Raw genomic sequence first — 22,719 nt, forward strand, 5'->3', positions numbered from 1 at the left:
TGTGTGTGTGTGTGTATATGTGTGTGGTGTGTATGTATGTGGTGTGTGTGTGAGTGTGCATGTGTGTGTGTGAGTGTGCATGTGTGTGTGTGGTGTGTGTGTATGTGTGTGTGTATGTGTGTGGTGTGTGTGTGGTTTATGTGTGTGTGTGTGGTGTGTGTGTTTGTGAGTGGTGTGTGTGTATGTGTGTGGTGTGTGGTGTATGTGTGTGTGTGTGTTTGTGTATGTATGTGTGTGTATGTGTGGGGTGTGTGTGTATGTGTGTGTGGTGTGTGTGTGTGTGTGTGTGTGTGCATGTGTGAAGTGCGGGAAGGTATTGTAGAGATGGCTCCATGGTTAAGAAGGATTGCTGGTTTCCAGAGGACCCGAGTCAGGTCTAACTGCTGCCTCACGTCCTCTTCCAGAGGCTGTAAGCACTGGGCTCACACACACACACATCCAGAGGACACACAGCATTTTTTTTTTAAATAATAAAAATATAAACCAGTTTGTTAAACCTGGAAGGAGGAGAACTGCACAGTGATAAGTAGGCAGCAGATCTAGATATTGGTGAATCCAAGGCAGAAGACATCAGAGGGCTCCAGGAAACCGTCCAGGCAAGAGGGTTTTATCCAGCAACTGATCATTAAGTCATTATCAAAATAATGACTTGAAATTTCATGAAAACTAAAAATCTCTACAAGGAAAGGATTACTTGCATTAAGATAAAGTAGCGCAGCTCTGAGAAGAGCTGAGAGAACCGTACCTTTGACCGTGACTTGAATGCTTGCATGGGTCCCAAAGCTTTGGGGATCCAACAGCTCTTTTACACGGGTCAAATAACCTGCATATCAGATATTTACGTTATGATTTATAACAGTGGCAAAATTACAGTTATGAAGTAGCAATGAAAATAATTTTATGGTTGGGGGGGGGGTCCACCACAGCATGAGGAACTCTCTTCAGGGGTCACAGCACTGGAAAGATGGAGAAACACTGCTTCAGACCCAGGCAGATTTAGTTCACAGAGCAGTGTCTCCTCAGGCTGGGGCAGTGACTCAGTTAGTGAGAGTTTGCAGCTCAGGTCTGAGAACCTGAATTCAGAGCCCAGAACCTACATAAAAGGCCTGGTATCCTGGTGTGAGTTCCAGAAATGGGGAGAAGACAGAGAATCCCTGGGGCAAGCTCCAGATCCCGTGAGAGACCCTGTCTTTAAAAAAAGGGGGGGGGGAGGTAGAATAAGTGAGGAAGATACTCAATACCTCTGCATGTGCACCTACTCTACACACGGACACATACACACAAGTACACACACAGTATGCTCAGTCATAATGCTTGCTTCTGCTTTCAAGACTATAAACAGAATTTTAACGTTAGCAATGTTTTCTTCTGGTGCATTAGTCTGTTTCTGTTGATAAGACAAAATACCTAAGGCTGGGTCCTTTATTTTAAAGGGTGGTTCATTTCGCTCACAGCTTTGAGGGCTGCAAGTTCAAGCTTGAGTGAACCCAAGGCCATCTGTTCAGCCTCTGGTGAGGACTCTGTGGCAGATGGCAGGACAGGAAGCCAGAGAGTTCTGGGAGCCATGCCTTCCTGTTATGTAACCTACCTTCAAAAAGCAGGCTCTCGTTGTGCTGGCCTATAATTCACTATGTCAAAGTGGCTGGCCCCGGAACTCACAGAGATCCTCCTGCCTCTTACTCCTGAGTTCTGGGATTCAAGGTGTTCCCCCGTCATGTCTAGCATAACTCACCCTCAAAGGAACTAACAAATGTCCCATGAGGATTACATCACTCCCCTCAGTGATGGTTCCCAAGTGACATGTCTTGGAGCTAAATCCCACCGTCTGAAGCCTCCTCCTCAACATGGCCACTTGGGGAATGTACTTCCAGTGCCCAAGTCTTTGGGGAACACAATCAATCATACCAGTTAGGTTTAATCTCTACAAACTGACTTATAATAAACAAGGGACATGAAAGTTTACTATTTAAAATATATTAACTTTGATGGTTAAACAGTAGCATCCAGAGGCTGTAGAGATGGCTCTGGCAGTGAAACCATTGCTGTGTAATCATCAGGCCCAGAGGTCCATCCCCAGCCCTTAGTAAAACTCATGTGCCTGTGCCTGTAGTCTGGGCACTGGGAGGCAGGCCAGGACTCCTGCAGCCTGCTGCTCAGCCAGAGTAGTCAAGTCAGGGAGGCCCTAGGTGAATCTCAGAAAACAAGTAGGGAGAGCCATAGAGGAGCGCATCTCACAGGCACACACTGGCATTCATGCAGATGGTGTGAGCACACAATGGCATTCATGCACTTGGTGTGAGCACACAATGGCATTCACGCACACACACACATCCAAACACATAATATCTAAAATCTAAAATAATATATATATACTTGAGAGCAGTCAAAAGGTAAAATGATTGCATAGGGCAGTAAGGGTATCTAAGATAGTTTCCTCATTTTTAATAGGGGTTAAATATAGACAGACTAAAATAGGAGGCTAATATTCAGAATCAACAAAGTAATTCTATATTAATAATATAGTTAAAGCTACTAATACTCTAGCAGGAAGCTAATCTAAGAAACAGTATGGGAAAAATGGGAACCGAAACCTACTATTTAGAATTACAACATATCCCCCAGGAATAAAAAGTAAAGAACTACAAACAGCTGTGTCTGCTATCAAAGCAGCACACACAGGATCCTTAAGGGACAGAGATATGCTATGTGTGCATGAGTGTGAGAGTGTATGTGTGTGTGTGTTTCTACAGGGAGATCCCAGAGCCTCATGAGAATGAGGCATGTGCTCTACCACTGAGCTACATTTCCAACCCCATCCAAGGAACCCTTTTAAAGAGTTTGTTTTAATCACACTTACTTTATGGCATTCCCTAGGAGGCAGTCTCGTAGCAAACTCCCTGACCCTCTGGCTCTTACAATCTTTCTGTTCGTCTTCCGCAGTGACAACTGAGCTTTAGGTCCAATGTAACCTTTTTTAAAAAAAGCCAAAAGGGGGATGGGATATCTCAGTCATTCAAGTGCTTGCTGAATCAGCACGAGAACCTCAAGTCACGCTCTGGGGACACATAAAGGCCAGGTGTGTGGTGTGCACTTGTGATCTCAGCCTTAGAGAAGCAGAGACGGACTAGGCTGGCTTTGACCCGCCAGCTTAGGGAAAGCAATGAGCTCCAAGCAAAACTGAGAGAGGCTGTCTCAGAACTGATGGGGAGAGAAGTGACTGAAGAAGGCACCTGAGGTTAACATCTGACCTCCACACCCAAGTGCAAACACGAGCATGCACATCTGCACACACATCCACATGCACCCATACGCACAAAGAAGAAAACAGATGGAAAATGTATATCATCTGTCATGCATATTTTATAAAACCATATTAATCAAGGCAGCGTAATAGTAGCATAATGCAAACGAAATTGATCACGGAAACAACAGACAATCTAGAAACAGATCCATATGTATATATTATTAATGAATTTTCTAAAAATATACAAATGAGTAAAGGACATTCATACCAGGGGAAAAATTACAAAATGGACCATGAATCATAGATCTAAACACAACATATAAACTTATAAAGTTTTAGAAAAAACAAAAGGATTACTTCTGTTACCATCTGCTTGGGCCAAGATTCTTCAGATGGGATACTAAAATCACAACTGATGGACCACGGTTAGCTTCATTAAATTTAAGTACTTCAATTTTCTAAAAGCTACTGTTAAGAACATCACTGGGGGTTAGAGAGGTGGCTCAGAAGTTAAGAGCACTGGCTGTTCTTCCAGAGGACCCAGGTTCAATTCCTGGTACCCACACGATAGCTCACGATTGTCTGTAACTCTAGTTCCATGGAATTCAACACTTTCTTTTGGTCTTTAATGGCATCAGGCACATATGTGACACACAAACATATATGGAGGCAAACCACCCACATACATAATTAATTTAAAGATTATTTTAAAGTAACATAATTGCTAGGTGTGGCGGTATACTGCCTACCATTTCAGTCCTTGACAGGTAGAAGCAGAAGCTCATGAGTTCAAGGCCACCCTGAGCTGTAGAACAACTCAAAGCCAGTCTAAGCTACACAGGAAGAGCCTGCTTTGTAAGGCCACAAACTTGAGCCATAACTCAGGGGTGGGCTGCTTGGCTAGCACGTAGGCTGTGGGGCAGCTCTCCTGCACAGTGCACACAAAACCTCAAGCTGGAAGAAAATGTCTGCCAAACTAAACACAGACACAGAGCGTGTAACCCCCACACAGCCCCCAGAGGGAGATTCATAATTGACTGACTACTATACAACACACACGAAAACTTCTCAAAGAATTGGTTTTCAAGCCAATGTGAGGCGCAAATACAAATCACTGTAAACCATTATCATTACACCTCACAAAAATACCATCCGTGGGGAGCCCCAGCAAGAGAGGAAAGCAACCTAACTGTTAGCAAAAGTTTCACCAACCCTTCCAGCATTACACATTACCTAACATTCGACCTAGCAAACTGGATGTTTATCCAAGAGAAACGACACACATCCATAGATAACAGCTTTCAAATATGCTCACAGGGCTGAAGAGATGGCTCAGCGGTTCAGAGGGCTTGCTGATCTGGAGGGCACAAGTTCGGTTCCCAGCACCCATGTCAAGTGACTCAACTGCCTGTAAGTCCAGCTTCAGGGGTGGAAGGCATCTGTCCTCTTTGGGCACCTGCACACATGCACACATAGCCACGTTCACACACATGCACACACACAATTTTAAAATAATAACAAAAATAAATCTAAAATAAAAGTCTTAAGTTCCAGTCTGTTGGTGGGGCTGAAGAAATAGCTCAATAGCTAAGAGCATGCCAGAGAACTCAACTCTATTTCTAACACCCTCCTTGGTCGGGTGACTCACGACTGTCTGAAAGTATAGGTCCAGAGGGTCTAAAGCCCTCTTCTGGCTTCTGCAAGTACCTGTGCTCACATGCATAAACACACACACACACACACACACACACACACACACACACACAAATAAAATAAAAACAAAAATCTTAAAAACCTGCAAGATCAATATGAGTTGTTTATAATATTATCTTATTTGCTTTTGATAATAAAAAAAATCTTCAAACATCTACAAGGAAAAATATACTCTAAAAATTTAAACTCTTAAAAATGCATGCCCAGGTGTTTAGAATTGTACTTTGAACTTTAGAGATTGGCTTAGCTGATGTTTTATATTTCATTCTTCCGTTTTCAGTAACAAGCCGCCAAGAAGTTAGCCTGCTGTTTTCAAGCTCTTCTCTCTAAATACCGCACTGCAGGAGAGGGAAACCTTTATTGTAAATAGTCAAAAAGAAAAATGACACATAATCTCTAATGTGTTGTCTTTTGAAACAGCACAGGTACACTAATGAGTTATTCAAGTGTTTTAATAAAATAAATGAAACGTAAAAATCTGGTAAAGATCAAACTGGAGAATAATGTACAGGATGAAGGCATCTTCAATGGTAAAAGGTGCTCTTGTGTTTTACACCACTGGTACTTCTGTCCCTTGCCTTTGCCTAATGGTCTGTTGTGTGTATGAAGTCACATATGAGGAGAAGGGGACCTTCTGAGGATGGTGCAGCCCGGATGAAGCAAGAACTGTTGACAAACATAATTGTTCAGTTCCACTTCCACGCTGCCCCTTCACCCATGAGGCATTGAAAGGTCCTTAAAATGCTGTTCTCCAGAAGAAAACCATTTAAACAGTATCTTATGGTATGGGAAGCCACATGTGCTGTTGCAGAGTGGCAGTTGGCTACTGCTGGCCACCACNCATACATAGGCAGTAAAGTTCTTTTGCCAAGATGAGGTTTTGAGAATTAACCAAAATTAACCAATCAGATGAGAGACAAGTTAACCAATCAGATGAGAGACAAGTTAACCAATCAGATGTAGGCATGCAAATGAGGTCATAAGCATAACCCAAGCACAACCAATCCGGGTGTGAGACACGCCTCTCCTAGGCCTATATAAGCAGCACCATTTCTGGGCTTGGGGTCTCTTTGCCTCTGCAATCAAGCTCTCCCAATAAACGTGTGCAGAAGGATCCTGTTGCAGCGTCGTTCTTGGGCGCGCAAGATTATGGGTTGATTTCCTCAAAAGTAAGGAGTATGTCAGTGATCCCCTTGCTTTGAAATACGAGAACTTCAGGAGTGCACAGAAGAAATAGGGCATTTGGAAATCCTTCAAATAGATGTATATATAGAATCTTATTTCAGTAAGACCCAGCAGTCATGATGCATGGAATATCCTTTGCTGAAAGGAGTTTTGCAACCTTGGAACTAAGATCATCTGTTTCTCATCCCAGAACTCCCTTCATGCTCCCAGACAAGTCCACTGTCCGTCCGTCCCCCCCCCACCCCCCAATTATCAAGAGAACCTCGTTCACCTTCCACACTCAGTTCACAGCTCATTTCTCCTCCAGCCCTCCTGATTCCACTTGGCCCTCTGTTGCTCTACTGACCACCACCAGATTACTCCGGGTGGTGGTGGCGCATGCCTTTAATCCCAGTACTTGGGAGGCAGAGGTAGGCGGATTTCTGAATTCGAGGCCAGCCTGGTCTACAGAGTGAGTTCCAGGACAGCCAGAGTTACACAGAGAAAAAAAAAAAGAAGAAGAAGTAGGAATTTCCTTCGACCCATTTTATGGATGAGAAATAGTGAACAACTTCTTTTAAAGCTCTTCGCCTCCTCAACAGTGGCAACTCGAGGCTCCCAACACAATGCATGTCCCTGGGTCTTTGCTGCTGGGGACCACAGAATAACAACCCCTTCCAGTTGGGCTTCTGTCTTCTTTGCTTGCTCAGAGACAACTGCTCCACACGCTACTCAGCACATGCCCTATAAACGCTGCAGACTTAGCTTACATAAATGCTATATGGTTAGGATTACATTTGAAGCCATTTGTCAGCTCACTCATCTGAACAGAGCCCAGAAGTGTCCCCAGCAGGGGCTGGGGGCATGGTCTTCCGCTACCCTCTACTGGACAATCAGATCCTCACAGGAAGCCTCCATGGCTTCTCCTGAGATGAGACACTTGACTCCTTTCAGAGTGAGTGTGATTACCCCATCTTAATCCCTGAGGGGTCCGTGTGTTCTCTTTGTGGGACGTTAATGTTTCCCCATGGTTTGTTTCTTCAGACGACCTCGGTGTCCTTTCTCTCTCCTTTTTCCTTCTCACCTGAATTACACTTTCTCCCTCTTTCCCAATTCAAGACCCCTCCCCCATTTCTCCATTCCCCCTTCATAGCACCTGTCGTCCAGTATGAACCCTGTATTACTCTAATACAGAAACCAGGTAAAGACACAGCAAGGAAAACCAAGTGCAGGCCAATATCCCCAATGAACACGGATGCAGAAACTCTCACTCAAACACTTGTTATGCTGAATACAAGCCCGCATTCAAAAGACCTTGGCCACCAAAACCAAGTTGGTTTTATCTCAGAGACCCAGAAAAGGTTCAACAGACTACATGAACAAATGCAATAAATCATATAAATGATTTAAAGACCCCAATCATATGATCATCTCAGTAGGCGCAGAAAAGGCCTTTTACAAAACCCAACATTCTTCATGTAAAAGTACTGAAGAAAATAGGACTTGAGGGAACAAACCACAAAATAATAAATGCTATGAAAGACAAACAATACGGACTTTAGAAAGTTATTGTATTATGTTTCACACAGGTAATTCATAGAATAACCTATGAATCTGCCCTGGCCAGCTAATAATCTAGAGTTTCATATGATTAGTACACACTGGCATAGATTACTCATGCCTGTTTTAAACATTCCTTGGGTTGATTATAGATGATTTATATTTCTTATCATTTTCTACAAAGCTATTCATATCAAAGGCCATCTTTGGTCATTCTGGAGCAAGGGAGGATTAAATAGACAGGGCAAATCAGGCTCTTCCATCCTGAGTGGCTGTGGAGTCCAAAATCTTCCCCATGCCTTATCAGGGAATGTGAAGAGCCCCCGTCACAAAGAGAACCCACAAGTTCTTCCCAAAGATAGATTCAGTCACACACTGACTGAAATAAAGAGAGGAGACCAGCCTCAGTGCCCTCTAATGCTGAAAGACAAGCTATGGGTTCAAACTACCACACAGAGGCAGTAAAAACTCTAAGCTCTTTCTCTCCTGTGTCCAGGCTAATTCTTGGACTAAACACATGTTGATTGGCTCAAACAGAAGCCCAAAGTGTCTGGTCCATGCCCCACGTGCAAAGGTTCCACACTGTCTGAGGTACAGAGCTGTTTTATCACCATGCTTAAGACTTCTCGAGGAAAAATAGCTATTTTAAAATGCCAAACCCCAACTGAAGAAAGGATTCTAACATGGCTGGAAGCGCCTAGCAACAGCTATGGCTTCATGCAGTTACTGGAAGGAACTTTATTAATGAGGTGTGAGGCTATGATACAAATCCCATAATCCCTCTGGGATATCCTCTCTTAACTCAAAGTCAACAGAGGCTCTGGGGGCCCCGACGTGGTCTGTGGGGGGATGAGTCCCGTGGCCAGAATGTGAATGAGAACAAGACAGACTTGAGTACTTGGGAAGGGATGTTCTCTAGGCTACTGTGAGCAGAGGGCTGGCCTTAACGAAGACAAGCAAGCAAACAGCGATTATCTAGAGATAAGCAAACAGAGGAGATCAGCCGAAAGCACATGAAGTCAGTCAGTCATACATTTGATGAAAGTTTAAACAGACTCTCATAAGGACACAGGATGCGCACCAACTTCTCATGCAGCCATGTTGGGGATTAGAGCAAAGCTAAGACAAGAAGACTAAGACAATACTGCCACCTCTTCTTCCAGAGAAAGATTATTTACACAGTCGTTTTGCCAGGCTTGGTGAGGCGTGGCTATAACTCCAGCACTCAGGAAGGAAGATTGGGCATTCAAGGCCAGTCAAGTACAAAAAGAATTAGAGGCCAGTCTGGGCTACATGAGGCTCTGTCTCAAGAACCTTAATTAATCAATTAATTAATTAATTAATGTTATTTTATATAAGCATGTTAAATGCAAAAGGCTTTATTAAACGCATTGTTTTATGCACAGGAGAATGGAAGGCAAGGACAGAGAGGGGGTAACCGTGGGAAAACAGGTAAGGTTTATTCCGAAACCTCTGATCCACAGGGGTCACAGTTCTTTCTCTACCAGTGTGCATCAGCTGATGTCTTTAAACCTTGATCCCATGTCTTCCATCCCTTCTCATGACACCCCAGAATCTGACCCTCAAGAGGAGGAGGCTGAGTCTCTGCTGTGTAAAAACAACATATAATTGGAAAGGGACGGGGGAGCAGCAACTGTCTCCAATCAATTCAGTGAGAAGTGAAGAGCGGGAAGCCCTTGAGCGCTCTAGCCATTTAAGCAGGAGCTCTCTTTCTGGAGTAGACATCGCCCCACTGCTTTGCAAGGTTCCTCCCTCACCCACATCGCAGCAACAATATTATCTCTAGCAGAACTCGTGCCAACTCCTCTACTGACCTGTTATCAAGCTTTTTCGGGGAACGCTTACTATCCTTACGAATGCCTACTGGAAATGAAATAGCAAATCTGACACTGAGGAACAAGTTGATACACAGTCAATATGTACACGAATGGTAACAGGTGGGGGGGGGAGATGTGAATATTAACGGTGAACTTTGTTCCTGTGAGAGTGTGACAGTCTGAGAGGAAGCGAGCTATGCTTCCCACACGGATGCCATCAAGCGCCAGCCTAAACTTTCAGCAGTTGGAGCAGAGGCACAGAGAAGTGACCTTTGGTGGCAACATTTTCCTAAAAGCTGAGAACTCACTTTCTTGCTTTGTAGTTTGACTAGGGACACGTCCCTGGGGTTCCATTATCCCAAGTCTAATTTGTTGTATGAGAATAACAGCCTGCTGCTCTGATTCATTAAATTTGGGTTTGTTCAACTAAACAACCAAAGCCACAAGGAAAATCAAAACAACCACTCCCCAAACTTCCAGGAAGCCTTTAGGGCACTACCCCGTGGCTTTCAAGTGGGTAAAAAGGTACTTTGTAGACGGACACACACCTAAATAACTTACTTACGCCCTTTCTAGTGACCGCACAGAAAAACTAAAAGGAAACAGGTAAAATTAATTTTGGTCATCCTTTTATTAAAGGATATCAAAACGCTATCATTCAAATGAGCTCTGTATGGTCACTAGCCACACAAGTCCCACTAAACAGAGACTGTCAGATCCTAGAGTTTACAAAGCTGGGGGAGGGGGTGGTGTCTTAGTTAGGGTTTCTATGGCTGTGATTAAACCCCAGGACCAAAAGCAACTTGAGAAAGAAAAGGTTTATTCATCATCTCATCATCCAGAGACATCAGGGCAGGAACCCAGAGGAGGAATTGATGCAGAAGCCGTGGAGGGATGCTGCTTACTGGCTTGCTCTTATGGCTCGCTTAGCCTGCTTTCTTACACCATCCAGGAAAGACCTGTCCAGGGATGGCAGCACCCTATTCAGCAGGGTCCCTTCCACATCAATCATGAGTCAAGACAGAACCCCATAAACTTGCCTACAGTCTATCTTAAGAAGGCATTTTCTCAATTAAAATTCCCAGCTGCGGTGATTTGAAGGAGAAGGTCCCCATAGGCCCACCAGGCCTAGTTTCTCCCTCTTCCTCTCCCTTTCCTTCCCCCTCTCATCCCCCTCTCGCTCTCTACTCTTTGCCTGCTGACCATGAGTTAGAACCCTCTATGATGATCATAGATTAACCCTCTGAGACCATAAACAAACTCCCAACAAGATGCTTTCTTTTAAAAGTTGTCTTGGTCATGGTGTCTCTTCACAGCGATAGAACAGTAACATACCAGATATGTCTAGGTTTATGTCACATTGACAAAAAAAAAAAAAAATCTAACCAGGACAAAGCATACTGACTACCAGTCCCACTGCCACGTCTAACTAAAGAATAACTATTAGCTAATTACCACTGATATCCATTTTCTATGGCCTATTGTTGTCTTTCAACAACCTTTTGGCCTATGGTTGTCTTTCAAAGCCCATCTGGGGTTAAGGATGTGGGTCAGTTGGTAGAGGATTTACCTAGCATGTAAGCCCTGAGTTCTATCCCCAGTATCACATAAACTATAAACCAGGTGTGGTAGTACATTCCTGCAACCTCAGGACTCTGGGGGTAGAGGTAGGAGGATGAAACGTTCAAGATTAAACTTGGCTACACAGCAAGTTCAAAGCCAGTCTAGGCTACGTGAGACCCCCCCCATGTCAAAGGAGAAGATACCTGTGTGGTAGCAGGCTTTTTAGTCATCTATAGGCAGTGACACAGATAAAGCATGTGCTTCTGAACTTCATGGTGATGGGACCTTCCAAACACCTTTCTCAGCTGAGAAGGAAGGGAGCCACCGTGAGGACAGTGGTGGCAAAGAAACACACCCCGAGGCACACCTAGGCAAAGAGCCTACTTCTGGCCCTTTCTGAAATGGAACAACTCAGGAGGTCCCATTCCAAGGCTGAAAATATGGCTGGTCCATCCTCTAAAGGATGTAAAGTCTCTTGGCTTGAAAGCAATATCAGTCTTCTCCTTCGGTCAAACCCTCTCTGGATGCTCTTCCCACCACATTTACAACGGAGGAAAAGCAGTTAGGAAGAGGGGTAGGAAGGAAGGGAAGTAACCAATGCAAGTAGCAAACTCTACAAATGCCCCAATGGGCGTGTGGCTCAGCGGTAGAGTGTCTGAATGGCATGAGCCCCCCCCCCCCCCGCCCTGGATTCCATCCCTAGCACTTCCTGTCTTAGGGTTTTACTGCTGTGAACAGACACCATGACCAAGGCAACACTTACAAGGACAACATTTAATTGAGGCTGGCCTATAGGTTCAGAGGTTCAGTCCATTATCAAGGCAGGAACATGGCAGCATCTAGGCAGGCATGGTGCAGGATGACAAACTGAGAGTTCCACATCTTCATCTGAAGGCCTTCCAGGCAGCTAGGATGAGGGTCTTAAAGCCCACACCCACAGTGACACACCTACTCCAACAGGGCCACACTTTCTAATAGTGCCATTCCCTGGGCCAAGCATATACAAACCTTGATACTCCCCAAACAGACAAACAATAGATCTAAAATCTTCCCCTCATAAGGTCATTCTAGGTGAGTTTCCCTGACCTCCCCAAGGCCTACCCAAGTGTATGTGTGTGCAGTCCTGCATGCGTGCACATGCAAACACACACATACACGCACATTTGTGTACAAGTACACATTTGTGGACAGGTGTTAATAAGTATGAAGAACAGAGGTCTACCTCAGGTACTGCACTTAGAAGTCCATATACCTTGTTTAGGGCACAGAATTTTTTAGTGGAATCCAGGGCTTACACATCTGTCTAGGCTGGCTGACCAGGGAGCCTTGAGATCCATCACTGTCTCCTCAGCACTGGGATTCTACGTGCACACCATCACACCTGGCCTTTGCCTGGGTTGTGGGACTTGAACTCGGGTTCTCACGCTCACATCGGAGACTCTTCACCAGCAGGGCTAGTTCTTTAGCCCCCGTATTGGGTTTCTTGATGTTTGTGTGAACATCAGGAAACTTCTAGGGCTTTAGGCCCCTTCCCATGTCCTAGGAGAAGTCCTAGCCTGTATTCACAGGCTCAAAAGATACTTTAATCCCAGTCTCTGACAGGAATTATCTCTTCTCAGATTTACCTTCCCTTTTAGGTCAGCTTTGGATTGTCACTGGTATTTGTACCTGTGGGTTTTTCTTAATACCTGGGCTAGTGAAAGTGCAGTTAGTGATATTTTTAGTTTCATGGACTGTATTTACAGGATTTAAAGTCTCTCCCACGCACAGTTGTTACTGAAACAACATCCAGGAAACTCTGCATCCCTCCTGTGCTCCCCTGAGCCCAGAGGCCACGCGTGATCTGACTGTGCCTATGGCGTCTGTCACTGCAGTAAGTAGTGATCAGAAGGGAAACGAGCTTCCAACAGTACAACGCAACAGGCTGGTCGCCGAAGCAAGGTCCTGCAAGCCCCGTGCTCACCCTCGCTGAACACAGAGGACGTTCTTCAGTCATGAATACACTTGGTAAGGAAATAAGTGAAATCATAAACAGGCCTTCCACTTCAGTGAACGCCTTATGAAGCAGAAATGATCAAATGCTGGTATCTGAAGACCTGAAACTGTAGCAGTGAATATATCTCTGTATGAATCGCTTGTTTTCTACCTCCTAGCTCCAACAATAAAGACCAATTTCAGCCAACTATGCTAGAGAGAAAATTAGGGGGCATTTTTTTTCCATATATAGAAAGTACTGCAAAAACAAGTGTCACATGACAACCTGAGAATATACTGTCGGGAAATGTCAGCAAGAAAGCCCTGTGATTAAAGGTGGGTCACAGCACATTTACTCTCCTATGTTGCATCTCGGCTGCTGGGAACGAACACTGACCAAGCAAGGCTGGACTCAACAGGGTGCAGGAAGTAATGGAGCCCCTGATTCAGGTGTGGAAAGTTGCCTCTCAAAGCATAGCACAGCATGATTTAGTCTTGGAGAATTGTCTCTCAAAGCACAGCACAGGAGCCAGAGTTGAGGGGTGGAAGGTGTTCACATGACTGCCCTATGGTTCTTCATAATGAAGGGGAAGATGTATCCATGGGCAGAGGAGGGACGGGTTTCCAGCCCTACCACTGAAATATTTGCTACTGATAGATCATGGGACAAGGGGGCGGGGGGAAACCAATGTTCTTAGTTTCATATACACTGATAGCCCCCAGCAGGCTCCAACAGAGAGTTTCTACCCAATGGTCACAAAGATGACCCTAGATAAACAAAAGGGGTCACAATACACCCAGGCAAAGGACTGGCAGGGATGAGGGGTGTGGAATGGACATGGGTGGGAGGGTGAAAAGAGAGATTGGGTAGAAAGAGTAATCATAATACATTATATACTTTATGAAATTGTCAAGTAATGAAATTAATTGGTAACTACAAAAGGGCCAGCGAAATGGTTCAGCAGGTACAGGTGACTGCCATGCTTGAGGCCAGAGTTCTGTCTCTGGTATCCGCACAGAAGAAGGTAAGAACAGATCGTGGAAAGTCTGTTTTGACTTCCACAGGTGAGTCAGAGCACCCATGTGCCCACACACACACACATAAATAAATAAATGTAAAATATTTTTAAATTTAATTTAAAAGTACAACTTATTAAAAGCAGTAGTGGTTCCTTTTTACAATGTTGAGATTTGAAACAATTTTCCATCCATCAATGAGCATGTGGTAGTTTGAATGAGAAAGTCTCCCACAGGCTCAGTATTTGAACACTTGGTCCCTAGTAGGTGGTGCTTTCTGGGGAGACCGTGGACCCTTTAGCAGGTGAACTTTGCTGGAGGAAGTACACAGCTTCCTTGAGTTTTTATAGCCTCAAGCCATCTCCTGATCTCCCCTTCTCAGCTTCCTGAACAGGAATGAGAATATTGTCAGCCAGCACACAGCCCCTGCTGCCATGCTCCTGTCCCCACCCCCCATCCCCCTCCAGCCACGATGGACTCCTTCCCTCTGACACCATAGCCAAAGTAAACACTTCCTCCCATAACTTGCTTTCCATCAGGGTATTTTATGACAGTGCAAAATAAGAAGTTTAACAGGAAAAGACTACAGCCTATTCTGGGCTAGCTTCAGGGAGATTCCTTGCACTTCGCCAAGGCATCCTTAACGTGCAAGGCTCCCCAAGGGATTCATTTTCTATTTCATGATGCCATATCATGAAACAAGCAAAGCTAAGTGGCTAGGAGAACTAGAAATGACAGGGCTGGTCATGTGGCGCTCATCGACACTTCTAAGGTGCTTCTAAGAGCAACTGTGGTGCGGGGGACAGAGGGGACGGGGGGGGGGGGTTGGGGGTGAGAGGCAGGGGGAGGTCGGGTGTCTTTTGATGGAATGTTGAACCTGCTGAGCTAAATTGCCAGTGATTTCTGTAAGTGCATCTTACCCACTGTCTCCCGCTATGGTTCCAGCCATGAAGGATGCACCTGCTCAGTTATTCCCATATCGCCGCTCCCAGGGCAGAGCGCTTTTACATCTAGCTCATTGTTTAACAAGAGGACACAGTCCTGAAAGAAGAAAACAACCTGAAAGAAGGTGCCAATTTCTGCCACGCTGTCACTTTCTTGGGACACGTGTGGCACTTTCTGAAAATGGCAGATGTGCACGGCTGAAGTCCCTGCCCTGGATCCAGGACAGAACAACCCATCTTCCAGAGGGATGGGCAATCACCTGCTTTTCAAGGGACCACATTCCCAGGAGGTGTGGAATGGGGAGAAAGTACCCCCCGTAACTTTGCAGCATCAATCTCTGGCCATAAACGGCACGTTCCAGTGGAGTCAGAGTCAAGCACAAGACAGAGGGAAAGGAAAAATCAACATTAGTCACCTCAGTGGTATTTTTTACCCAGGGAATAAAATTAAAAAGGCTTCTAACTGCATTTCCTGCACTGGTCTGCACCCAGGGAAAGCCTGGAACTTTCCTTTGTTGCATTTTCTTTTACAAACATGGAAGCGCTTCCAAGGAGCTGGAACCGTATTGCCGTGTCCCACCACCAGCTTCAGTGAGCAGGCGCACCCCTTGGAGGGGCAGCCTTTCACAAGACCCTCCTTCCATTAACCAAACAATCTCCAGCGAAGCATCCATGCATCTTGAAGCCACTTCTGGTGCCTATCGCACCAGAAGCGACTATACCCCTGTTGTACAAAACATGGGGTTTCTCTCTTAATATACAACTCAACATCACGACGAGTGGACACTCAAAGAGGACAAAGTAAGAAGAAAGCACACTAACTTGGCCTTGAAAGAAGCCTCCCAGAAATTCCCAGGGAGGAACAGCAGTAAGTAAGATCAGCCCCCACCGACATCCTGCCCTGAGTGCACTCTCCATAGTGGCCTTGCTGGGCGTCTTTGTTGGGGACTAAGAGCCTTCCCTTCCTGTTTATTAGTCACAGGGGTAGAGCAGGTAATTTAATTAACTGCTTTAGAATATGAAACATCTATGGTCTTCAACTTAGCAGCTCAGTCTAAAGACAAGGAAACCAAGGTCATCGAGGTGAAACGCTTGTTTCTCTCACATCAGACAGCTAAGCAAACTGTACTCACTCCGTAATCCTCTAGACATCGAGTCCAGGGCTGGCTCTGCTACGCTGCCAGATCCCTGCCAAACGCACTCAAAAAGATCATCAGCAACTGGCCCTGACAGGATCCTGGCATCTTGAGTTGAAAGCTGCACATGAGAAAAATTCAGGGTCTCCAGACACAAGACGACATTGTGACTTTTGTGACTGTCATGCTCAAATCACAGTGGGATGAATGCAATACACAGGTGCTATGGTGTAGTTCTCCAACTGTGGCCTGATCAGGCAGCCCAGAGGAATCCAAAGTGCCAAGTGCTCCTGTGTTTATCTTGGATCACACACACACACACACACACACACACACACACACACACACATACCCACACATAAACACTCACATTCACAGTCATACACACACCCTTACACATACACACTCACATGTACAGTCCTCTCTCTCTCTCTTTCTCTCTCTCTCTCTCCCTCACACACACACACACACACACACACACACACACGTGTTCACACAGGCACAGAAATTGGGTACACTAAAGTCAATAATAGATAATTTTACATGAACTATTTACAGGTCTGAAAAACCTTTAGATTATTTAACATTTAGTTATTCACTTGTAGAAAGATGCAAATAAGTTGACTCCATATTATATATTCTTATATAGCAGAGACATTTCATTTTGTTTAAGTTAAATTTGTGTTCTCTTATATTCCTCCTTCTCTGTCTCCTCTCTATGATGACCTGATATCAACTTCAGAATACTCTAAAAGGAAGAAGGGGAAAGAAATGGGGAGGAGAAAAAAGAAAACCAGAAGCCCAGACCTTGTAGCATACACCTACAACCCCAACGCTGGGGATGAGGGTGGAGAGAGGCTGAGGCAGGAAGCCTGGGCTATAGAATGCGACTTTAAGGGGGTTTGAATGAGCTATCCCCCATGACTCTTGGCATCTGTGGATATTTGCAGAGAATTCGAAGGTGTGGTCTTGCCAAAGGGAGCTTTGGTTTCTGAAAAGTCTCCCTGAATTTCTCTCTCCCTCCCTTCTTCCCTCCCTCCCTCCCTTCCTCCCTCCTTCTTTCCCTCCCTCCCTCCCTCCCTCCCTCCTTTTCTCTCTCCTGTTTGTGAGGTCTGCTTGCAGCCTGCTGCCTGCTGCCTGCCCCTGCTGTGTGCTTACTAATTGGCCAGCAGGGACTCTGACACCCTGGAACCATAATCCCCAAATAAACTTATTCTATAAGTTGCTTCGATCATGGCATCTTATCCCAGTAATTAAAAAGTAACCATGACAGACCCTGCCTCAGGAACGTGAAAAGGGAGGCTGGAGTGTGTACTGCTATTCTAAAGAGCATGGTTTGACTCCCAGCACCCACACTGGGGGACTCTCAGCCATGTGACTCCATCACCAAGAGAGCCAGGGCCTCAGACCTTCATGACAGGCCTCTTCCATACAGATAGATACACACAAGCACACATAGCGAAAGATTAATCTTTACAAAAAACAAAAGGGGGATTAGAAGAAGAGGGAACCAAAAATGAAGTCAGGAAAAGATACAAAAGGCCAAGTAGAGACAGCCCTGAAAGCATAGGCCAGGCTTATCTTATACTCTCTCTCTCTGGCCAAGGGAGACCTTGAACTTATGGTTTCCACCTCCAGCATCTGGATTTAGAGGCACGGACCAGCTCCTCAGGTTTATGAGGTCCTGGGGGTGGAATCCAGGGCTTCATGCATGTTTGGTAAGCACCCTACCAACCGAGCTATATTCCCAACATTGATGTGTTTAATAAACTCATGAATTTCCACGTAAGCACAGGCCTGCTTACGTGATGGGGAGAGGGGAGGGAGGGAAAAAGAATTACTAGACAGGCTGAGGGCCAGGAGAATTGGAAGAGAGAGCCAAGAACGAAAATTCCAGTCATCCCGGGGCTGTTGAAGAATGGACGCCCTTTCCTCTTAATTACTTAGCCAAACACCATTAGCTCTCACAAACACACCTAAGATCACTATCCGACCCCCTTCCTTCAATTCTTTCTAAGGAAAATCAGTTGCTTGGGAGAAAGAAGCCAGGGAATTTGGGAATCTTCAGCTCTTTCCTTAGTAAGAACATACATACCAGGTTAAGCCAAACAGAAAGCAAATCACATTCCTTAAAAGAAACGTTATTTCCCAGCAATGCCTCTTCCCTGAGAAGCCACCCAGTCACCCTTCTGGGCATAGAGGGTAAAGCTGCTTGGCTGCTCTCTCATGGTTAGGTTGCCAAGCGAGGCAAGGGACAGAGGGACCAAGAGGCAGGTGAAGGAGATCAACAATGTTCTACATGGCCTAAGTCTTCACCAGGAACTTCCCTTTTCCTAAGAACACTTTGGTGGACTTGGCTCTTGAGGAGGAACACTGAAGTCCATATGAACTCCTGAAGGTAACATGTCCTCTGGGGGGTCATTAGTCATTTCGAAGCACGCAAGACCCTTTCATTTGGGGCTGGGGCTGAGACTTGGCTGGCGGAGTATGTGCCTAGCATGCATAAAGCCATCGGTTCGATTCCCAGTGCAATGTAAACAGGGCACAGTGACACACGTGTGATCCCAGTGCTGCAGATGTAAAAGTTCTCAGCAATCTCAGGCTGTCCTCAGACTCATAGCCTAAGAGTCATGATCTTTCATTAAACCAAACCAAACCACCCTTATATTTATACACCAAGAACAGGATATTACTACCACAGATACAATGTAAAGACAAATATGAGTAACAGTAGCATGCTACAGACTACCTTGTAGCAAATAAGTCCTAAGAGGTAGGGACTCTTGTCAGAGCAACCAGATTCTACAAGGATATCGCATGAGTCCTGCTGAATCCTCCCTGTCCTTGCCAACATGAAGCAGTGCTTCTCCAATGGGCAGAAAAATCACGCTGACCCCATTAAAAAGTATTTTTCATTTCCCCCTGCCTGGCTCACTGTCACATCTCAGGCAGTCATCTGAAATCCTATAAGCCGACATGCCACCAATCCTCCAGGAGGTGGAGGGGTGTGGAACCAGCATCAGCAGCCAAGGTGAAGAAGGAAGAATGGATCCTTCTGTCTGTCACAGCCAATGCCTCCAGCCTGGCTGTGACTGCTCAGGGCAGCAAGTAGGCAAGAGGCAAGGCTTCATGGGGGTATAGTCTGAATCAGCAGAGAGGGGGGGAAGGGCAGCAATGCTCCACAGTATCCCCAAGAAGAAGGAACATTTTTCATGGGACTGTCTGTGTGGCCTGTGGCCTTCTGAACATGAAAGGGTATTTTTCTAGGGAAGCTATTTCCTGACATTTGGTACACCTCATCCTGGACATCTATGATGTTAAGTGTGTATATATTTTCACATTAAAATCATCTTATTCCAGTAAGGATAATCTAGGAGTCTGAGGGGAACCGAATGCATTAAGTCTCCAAGAACAGGCTGAGTGGAGTGGTGTATGCCCACAGTCCTGCCTATTCAGGACACTCACCCAGGATGGATCGCTTGAGCCCAGGAGTTTAAAGCTAGTTTGGGCAATATAGTAACATTGTGTGTGTGTGTGTGTGTGTGTGTGTGTAGGCTGGTTTTGTGTGTCAACTTGACACAAGCTGGAGTTATCACAGAGAAAGGAGTCTCCCATGAGGAAAGTCCTCCATGAGATCCAGCTGTAAGGCATTTTCTTCATTAGTGATCAATGGTGGGAAGGCCCATTGTTGTGGTGCCATCCCTGAGCTGGTAGTTCTAGGTTCTATAAGAAAGCAAGCTGAGCAAGCCAGTAAGTAACATCCCTCCATGGCCTCTGCATCAGCTTCTGCTTCCTGACCTGCTTGAGTTCCAGTCCTGACTTCCTTTGGTGATGAACAGCAATGTGGATGTGTAAGATGAATAAACCTTTCCTCTCCAACTTGTTCCTTGGTCCTGATGTTTGTAAAGGAATACAAACACTGGCTAAGACAATATGGCAACTCAAAACAACTCCAAAGCTAAGAACAAATGATACTCTATTCCATGGTTCTAGCTAGTTCTCCAACCCCAGGCTCACTTGTGCTAGTTGTTCCTACAAATGCCCATGGCCAAGTACATGCAACAGTTTCCACTGCTTAGACCTATTTATCAACAGTAACAGTAGGAAAATACAGGTCTAGTGAGTTCCACTAATGGCGCTAACACAGGAACACCAGGATGTCACAGAAGTTGTTACCATAATGCCATCAAAGAGATGTGTAAGTTTCCATGGAGACCAAGGCTGTAAGTCCATCTCACAGATGGCAAGGACCATGGTGTTCCCATCACTCTCTCAGCCAAGGTCTGTTTAACCCTTTGCACCACCTGTGGTTGTAGATGCAGCAGTAGAGGGGATAGGACGCCCATCACTGATGAGATAGTGTGCTGGTATATATTTGTACCATCCTAAGAAGCTAGACCTGATGGCAGTGGTGGTTTTGTGGTTGTTTGTTTTTGTTTTTGTTTTTGAGGATAGTTTAATGGGCTTTCCTGTCCACCAACTACACCAACAGCTAAACTAACAACATAGAGAGACTGTCCAGCTAGGTAAACTAAGAAGCCTGAACCCCTGTACCTTTGATATCTGGGGCCAGATAGTTCCTTGCAGGGGGTTGGGGTTTGTCTGAGTGTTGCCCTGTGTCTGGCAAGGTTCTTCCATCCAGAGCAACCCAGTTGCACCCCTCCCCCATTGCAGTAAACACAATGTTTCTAGACATTGACTCATATCCCGGAGGGGCAAACTGCCTCCAGCTGAGTAACTACGAAATCGCAGTGAAAACAGAAGCTGCCAAATTCTCTTGAGACTCGGGTTCGGGTACACTGATAAAGGAGAGTCGTGTGAAGAAGGAAGTGCGTAAACTCAGTGTCCCTTCAGAAAAGATTTGCAAAATATCAGGAATGAATCCCAAAGGATGGCATGATTTACATCCCCTCCCATACACTCGCTTTCCCACCTGTTTCTCCTTCTGGCACAGTGCTAGACATTGAACCTAAGGCCTCATGAATGCTAGGCTAAGACTGTGATGCTGATCTAAAGTCCCAGCCTGTGCCCATGATTTACGATGGGAAGCTGTATGCAGAAATAACTTATAATTAATTATTATATATGCATGGATGTGTGTGTGTGTGTATGATTGCACATGCTTTCATTTTGTTCAGAAATCTTCCTCCCCCTAGTCCTACTCATGAGGATGACAACGAATGGGGCCAGAGTGGGCCCAGCGATTAATTACCTCCCCAGAAGAGTGATGCAGCAGCTGTGTCTGCCAAGTGTCCCCAGGACCTATAATTAACGCAAAGGTCTTCCAGGGGGAATCACACTAGAAGCCAAAGGAATAATTAAATCCCTTGCAGTTTCAAAGGTGCTGAAGTCCTAGATTCCTAATCAAATGTAGTCTTTGCAAAGAACTGCCAGTACTCGTGTCTGCCCAGTATCATCCAGATGACCCAAGTCTGTATTTAACATGGACGTAAGCTTTTAAAAAAGTACAATGAAAAGCAAGATAACAAGAACTGTGTTATCTTACCTCAGGCTATGAATGCACTCACACACAGAGGGAAAATGTCACAAGGAACTGAAGAGATAGGGTTTCCTCTAGTAGCCAACACAGAAATATACCTCACTGCACAGCCACACACCCAGTGAGGCCATTGTTTATGCATGTATGGTATTTTTTGACAATGGCCACCACCATGGGAAAACCCGGCAAGAATGGCCTTCACTGTAATGAGAAGTAGGAAAGATGATGGAAAATGAATTTATTAGAATTTTGACCTCCCTACTAGAATGTATGCCAGCTACAGCTTTTCCATCTGAAAATAGAGGCTTAGGCTTTGGCACATAGTGTGAAATGAGCATGTTTTCATTGGCTACTGTGGCCAAGATGCTGTACTGGGTAGTTTATGTATGGGATGAGCAGAACCTGAGAGGAAGGTTATCCAGTCTCACCTGAAGCAAAGGATCTGCTCCGTGCCACTCAGTTGGTTGAACAGCCACAGTGAGTCTTGAGTGTGAAGTCCTCTCGTTCACACGCCTTCACACAGCTTTAGAGCATCAGGTGGAAGTGGTCCATCAAGGTCACTGACTTCTGCTCTCCTCAGACTGGTTAGGAGAGGTTAGCTGGGACCAGGCATACTCCATAAAGCAATGGCTATTTTGGTAACAAAGTCAGCCACCCTGGTCAAGGTTTATGTGTCGTATGGCCTTGAGAAACAGGTAGATAGCTCTGTTCAGCACACTCATCCTTCACTGGACCGTCTCAGCAGCCTTGTACTGACGGCCTCTGTGAACAGTCCTGTCTGCCCATGTTTACCCACTGCAGCCTCTTAACTCTGTAAGTAAATGAAAAGGGTTTGCCCTCCACAGACACTTCAGAATACTGACTCTCTATTGCTAATCCTACAAAAGAAGCCACGAAGAAGTACACGAGTGTTATGCGCAATTTGCCTTTCTAATAAATGCATTTTCGACAACCCAGCCCACTCTAGCTGATGGGCTAGAAGGGACAGATGTCTAGGAGGAAATGGATTTCTAGTAAACACCCCCATCTTTACCCCTCAGAGCTTCATGCATGCTAAGCTAAGCTA

At 45.3% G+C, this 22,719-nt stretch overlaps 1 protein-coding gene across 2 annotated transcripts in view; it reads right to left on the minus strand.

Annotated features, from left to right (window-relative positions):
* Ablim1 (actin binding LIM protein 1) overlaps positions 1-22,719 on the minus strand; it is a 281,810-nt gene that overhangs the window by 214,734 nt on the left and 44,357 nt on the right. The window contains exon 1 of one of the 2 annotated variants that reach the window (XM_029472685.1): positions 2,858-2,965. The exons of the other annotated variant lie outside the window; for it this stretch is intronic. Within the exon in view, the coding sequence (XP_029328545.1) occupies position 2,858 (1 nt within the window). The 5' untranslated portion in view covers positions 2,859-2,965. Of the gene's footprint in view, positions 1-2,857; positions 2,966-22,719 lie in introns of those variants that run through there. 2 annotated transcript variants of the gene reach the window in all.

This window comes from Mus caroli, chromosome 19, assembly GCF_900094665.2.
Source record: "Mus caroli chromosome 19, CAROLI_EIJ_v1.1, whole genome shotgun sequence".
NCBI lineage: Eukaryota > Metazoa > Chordata > Mammalia > Rodentia > Muridae > Mus > Mus caroli.